Source organism: Parasteatoda tepidariorum, chromosome 10, assembly GCF_043381705.1.
Source record: "Parasteatoda tepidariorum isolate YZ-2023 chromosome 10, CAS_Ptep_4.0, whole genome shotgun sequence".
In the NCBI taxonomy this organism is placed as follows: domain Eukaryota; kingdom Metazoa; phylum Arthropoda; class Arachnida; order Araneae; family Theridiidae; genus Parasteatoda; species Parasteatoda tepidariorum.
In genome coordinates, this window is record NC_092213.1 from 175,157 (window position 1) to 181,156 (window position 6,000).

Genomic DNA, 6,000 nt, shown 5'->3' on the forward strand with positions numbered 1-6,000 from the left:
TGACCTTAATCCAATAGAGCATTTATGGTCCTACTTGGAAAACCAAATTCGTTCTGCCACGCTACCCCCTCGCAATGCGGCAACGTGAGGGAATTGGAGGACCAGTTGAAGACCAGATACCTCAGACTACCTATCAGCACCTTGTGGAATCAATGCCTCGGCGGGTGCTAGCAGTTTTGAGGGCTAAAGGTGGTCCTACATGNAACTCCGTAGTCTTGTAATTTTGAACCCAATCTAGAAGAAAAATACAAATGGGCCTTCATGGCGGACTTTTTTATGAAACTATCCCGCAATTGTGTTTCATGAAGAGGTAAACCACGAAAGCCTTCCAACGTAAGTCTCACAGCAAGTGGACTATAATCCATGACCCACCTACTATAGAGGATATTTTAAGTCAGTGCGAATCGGGTGCGGGAGTCGTATGAACCAGCCATCCTCGGGATTTCAATCAGGTTCATCTCTTTTTTAGGCGAGCGTTTTATCCCCTGAGCCACCACGACTAGCTTTAATAGTATTGATAAAATTTAAGCTGAATTGAAGTATCATACAGTGTTAATATTTAAGTTTTAGAACGACATATAATTAATTTACAAATGAAACAGCGTATAATAGTTTTATTTCAAAATACACATAAATATATGACATAACATTTTGTAAATGCCTGAATACATAACCGTCGTTTCTGTAAAAATATGTGCATACAAAAATTTTTTGAGTTGACATGAAACTTCTGAATAAAAATTGGATTTAATGAACGTCTGAAGGATAAAGAACAATGGAGATATTGTCGTGATCATAAAATTCGTGATGCACTCATTTATTCAGAATCTAATGTGAAAGTCCCGATGCAGTCTAAAAATAGTCTAGTAGGCTATTTAAAGCAAAGAATAATAAAAGAGAAAAAAACACTAAAATGTTGGTAAAAATTAGAAATTAAGTAGTAATTTTTCAAAATTTGAAGATGGAATCTAACAATCAATTTGCGGACACCCCTTGTTTTTGAAACAAAATTTATTAATAATAAGTCGTCCAAAAATATGAAATAAGTAAAGAATAAGCAATATTTTGTCGTTGAATTGAAATGAAATCGAAAAAAATAATCTGATAGTTCTTCAAAATAAAAAACGAGTTTGCAATATTGATTTTAAATATTCATAACTTTTTTTTTTTTTGTAAATTGCGCAAAAAGTGAACGGACTTTCAGAATAACTTTTGACCTAATGATAGGATGAAATCGTAACTGGATAATCGTAACTAGACTCATGTAATCGTACTGGGACTCAATTTTGATGGTTCTAAAGGGTGACCTCAAATATGCTAATCAATTAGTGCTATTTTAAGTACCAAAACGTACTTTCTCTGAATAAACTTTCTTTATTTTCGAGGGATTCGGATTTCTTCAATATAGGGGGGTGGGCGCAATCTGAGAAATATAGTCCCAATAGTTTGGTTAGGATAGCGGTAAAAAGTTTGGACTCTTTAATGCTAATTAAAACTATCTCAATTATTTTTTTTCATTTTTGCATACAATTATAAAATTTAATAATTCCACTCAAAAAATAATTTTTAGCAAATGGTTATTAGTTTTTGTTACTTTATTTAAAAATGGTCGAAAGATTTTTGAACTGTAAGGTATACAATTTTCGGCATAATTTAAAGGAACATATTTTTACCTAGTAAAATGACAAATTTGACCAAAATCGGTTGACTAGCTCCTGAGAAATCTCTTTTTAAGTACCTGACTTTTTTTAAATTAAATTTTTCAGGAATTATTGTACCGATTACGCTCAAATTTTTGTATTTCGCCATGTAAAATTTTATTGTTTAAAATGATGCAAAACATTGTATACGTTCCAATAAAAAAAATTCTGACCATTTTTAAATAAAATAACGAAAAAAATATTTACAAAATATTATTTTTGGAATCATCTTTGGATAAATGAGTTTTACAATTGTGCGCAAAAATTTTTCAATTTGATTCAAATTTTATCGAGATAAGGCGAAACATGCAAAAAGTAATATTAGCATTAAGGGTTCCTAACTATTGAGAGCTGTTTTCTGACCAAACTGTTGGGACCATATTTCCCAGATTGCGTCTACCCCCAATATTATGGGGTAAGAAATTTCAATCCATATGAAAAGGTTTGTTAATTCGAAGAAAGTACGTTTTTTGTGTCTGATTTCGTAACTTGAAATATTGTCTGCAGTTATTAATTAACATATTTGAACTTACTAAAACGTGAGGATCCGATCATTAGATCATAAGTTATTCAGAGTGGTAAGTTTTTTTTTTTTGTCCACTGTACATTGATCAACTAATCAAAATAGCCAAGCATTAGAGTTTAGAAAAATATAACTGTTTAGTAAGTAAAAATATACTTTAACTTTATTTTCTTAATTAACAAATTGAAGTCTTGTAGTGTTTTTCAACTGTTAAAATTTACATCATTTATCTATTCAAATAAAAAAATTAAATTAAATATTAGCAGACACAATTTACAAAATAAATTGGAGCTGTGCAACGTCTTTTGCCTTCTTTTTTTACTGTTTACTTTCCCTCTTATAATTTTTTTGGAGTCAAGTGGAGAATAAGGCTTAGAACTAAGCCTTCCAAGCCACCTTAGAATGAGAATATCATTGTTACTGTGAATTTCATTGATACAACGTCTATACTATAACAGTCGGATTTATCAACCATCATAATAAACAAAGATGAATCGCTTCTTATGTTAACATAAACCTAAAAAGTTGATACTGACATTTATTAAGTGGAGTGTTCCAATCACAAAACAAATTCTTAAATTTAAAATTTGATTTTGAGGAATCATTTCTCGATGATTGGGAAAACATGCATACGGAAAAAATACCAAATAAAATTCAGTAAAAAAAACGAGACAAAAGCTAATGAGCAGAAACTGTGGTATTTAGAAAAATTTTGTTGCTGGTGTGACCAAAGCGAGCGTGAGCGCTAGTGATCAAGTGCTATTCCTTTATGAGTTAGTTACAGTTACAGCTATGATAAATGGGTGTCAGGATTTATTCTGTTTCAGACACTAAAAAATAAAGTTATACTCTGCACATAATGACATTCATCAGCAGTGGATCTTCTCACATGTTCACCTCTTCTGCAATGATATGGCCGATGAACTGGACAATCAGGGCTCTGCTGGACCACTAGAAAATAATGGTCTTCTTTTAATATAGATAAATTTTCTCGAACAGAGCTGATAACAACAAGACCTTGGAGGATTCCATCCGCTCATGACTTGTACCAACAAAAAGATCCTGGCGCTGCCCAAGACCTAAAGGGCGATATAAAGTTACAGACCACCATTACTAGATTCATCAGTACACATACTCGTACACTTTTATACGTGCAAGGACAAAAGGAGTTTCATGCGTGCCCTAATTGCAATTCACACCAATCTACTCCAGACCATTTGCTCTCCTGTTTAGAGCTGGAGAAGAATGGTCTCTTTGAAAATCCTGTGCTGGCTCATGACATTTCTGTGAGCGAACTGTCTTCTGGACTTGATCTAGCTAAGGTTTGGATCGAATGGAAAAATAAACAACAATATGTTTCCTTCAATCACTACACTCACGCTGAAGTTCCGCAAATCGAATACAACAAAAGAGCTTTGGCAAACATTTACATAGAAAGGTAATGACTTTTGGTGAGCTCAAACAAGCATTACGGTGACACTGGTTTCAAATGGACGATGAGATTAAGGAATTTGTTTGTAACTTTTTCTTGCAACTGCAAAAGTTTATTTTCTTTCTTTTTTAACGAACGTGTAATTGTACGACTAATGTCAAAAAAAATGCCTAAATAATTGGGGACGTTGCTTTCAAATTTCTTTTAATGAATTGTGTGCTATAGCGACTGCCTCGTGATATTGTCTGTACAAAATAAATAATGGGAAGCATTTTTTCAAACATTTGCTTTTAAATTTCCAGCATTTAGTTCTTTTGGCGGATTGATTTCTGGTTTCTTCAAACAATTCTTTGTTGATCCCCAGTTCTGTAATTCAGCGGATCCAAATGCTGCAAATAAAATGCCACTAATTGCGTAGATAGCGGCTGATGTGTAGAACACCTTGCTCCAATTGGCGAGTGTTGGCTAAAAATAAAGAAATATAATTTTTTTGTTGTTATAACTGTATGTTACTTACTGACTAGCTGTTTTAAAACTTAATCAGACAAGGTTTCCCTCAGTCCTTGAAAAGTTTCAGTAGTGGTAGTAAATTTAGGTTAATGCTAGATTTTTTATTTCAATATACCACTTAGTCATTAAGTGGTTAGTCATGCATACATATTTTCTTTGGAGAACAATTTTCAGTGGTGGTTACACAGAAATTAAAATATATATTATAAAATATATATAAAATATATATTTGTTTTATTTCTGTAACCACTTTTTAAAATTTTCAAGGCTAGTGAAAACCTTGTCAAAAAAACACAGAAAGAATTAGAATGTAAATTTTCACAATAAGTTTAAAAAAAATCTTAAAAGTTCGTCAACAGATAGCACTGCAAACTGGAATAACTATAAAACATATGGAAGAATGATTTTTTTTGTATATAGGTTTATTCATCACTTTTAAGGAAGTATCAATTTGAATCTCTTTACTATTTCTAGACTTCCAAAGCTCTGCCTAAATTATTCAAGTAAATGCAAACTAATTATAAAAGCAAATGGAATTTGCCGAATTTCGCATCAATTTTAATTAAACATTTAAACACCTTCTCGTGTGTTTTATTTTAATGTGTTTAAAAAGTTTATGAATAATTGTAGAGATCAGATATTATTGTAGATATGCTAATTAAACACTAGAATACTTGTGATGCTATAATTAATTGCAGATATGCTAATTAAGCACTAGATTAATTGTGATGCTATGATTAATTGTAGATATGCTAATTAAGAACTAGAATACTTGTGATGCTATGATAAGTTGTAGAAATGCTAATTAAGCACTAGATTAATTGTGATGCTATGATTAATTGTAGATATGCTAATTAAGCACTAGTGTCTGCATTGAGGCAAACTAGAAATTCTAGCTCATATATAATCATATCGTATTATACTTTTTACGAATAACAGTTCTGTTATTCGTAAAAGGTTTGTTGTATTTTTATTTATTTTCGATTATTATGTTTTGTTTTAAGATAAAATGAATATAAACAGTAAGAAAAAATTTCATTTGATTAACTATCCACAAGAGAATCGATTAACTATCTATAATTATCTACAAGCAGTCATTTAATAATGATAAGCAATAACACTTATCTATATTTATTCTTCTATAAGTAAAAGCATAAATGGTTCACGTAAATCCTCTAAATATTTTGTTTTTTGATTTAAAATAAAACTAAATTTAAGAAGAAAATTTGAAAAAAAATTTGAAAAATTAAGTCAAGTCATAATGTATTGTATGTGCTAATGTAAGCAAGGTGCAACAGTAAGTGAGAAGATAATAACAAACACACAAAGCGCAATAAAGGAACATAAAAATACAGTAAAAGGAAATATTATTATACTGGATTTTAAAATACAAATTATTAAATACTAGGAGGCTTCGCCCCCTGCTCGCTAACGCTCACCAACCCCCGGAACTGCTTTCGCAGTTCATTTCGGATTGCTTCGCAATCCAATGCTCGCTCATTGGATACGCTCTTAACGTCTAGCTTTTGTATACCTTTTTGAATACTGAAGTTCCGAAAACTTTTCACTGTAGAAAATTCTAAACCTGTGCATTTCAATATTAATTTGAAATTACAAACAGTTCACATATTTTTCTTAATCACACTATTCTAAATTTCAGTTGTTGAGAAAAGTAGCTGTAGTAAGTTTTGTTTCAAAGTCTTTCCCACCAGAGGGCTAAAGCCATGTGTTGTGAAACAGTATGAAATAGTATTTTGCCACTGAACGCCGGATGTAAAGCATCGGCTTCGATGAAGATAATTTTGCATTTTTAATTCCCTGAAGGGCGCCACCCT

The 6,000-nt window shown here is 31.6% G+C and overlaps 1 protein-coding gene across 1 annotated transcript; it reads right to left on the bottom strand.

The window, feature by feature from the left end:
- Positions 1–596: 596 nt before the first annotated feature.
- LOC139426790 (putative inorganic phosphate cotransporter) lies at positions 597–4,120 on the bottom strand (the record flags this gene model as incomplete). Its single annotated transcript, XM_071186776.1, is given in 1 exon segment — positions 597–4,120. A coding segment is annotated over 1 exon segment (189 nt), but the record flags the coding sequence as incomplete, so codon positions are not given.
- Positions 4,121–6,000: the final 1,880 nt, after the last annotated feature.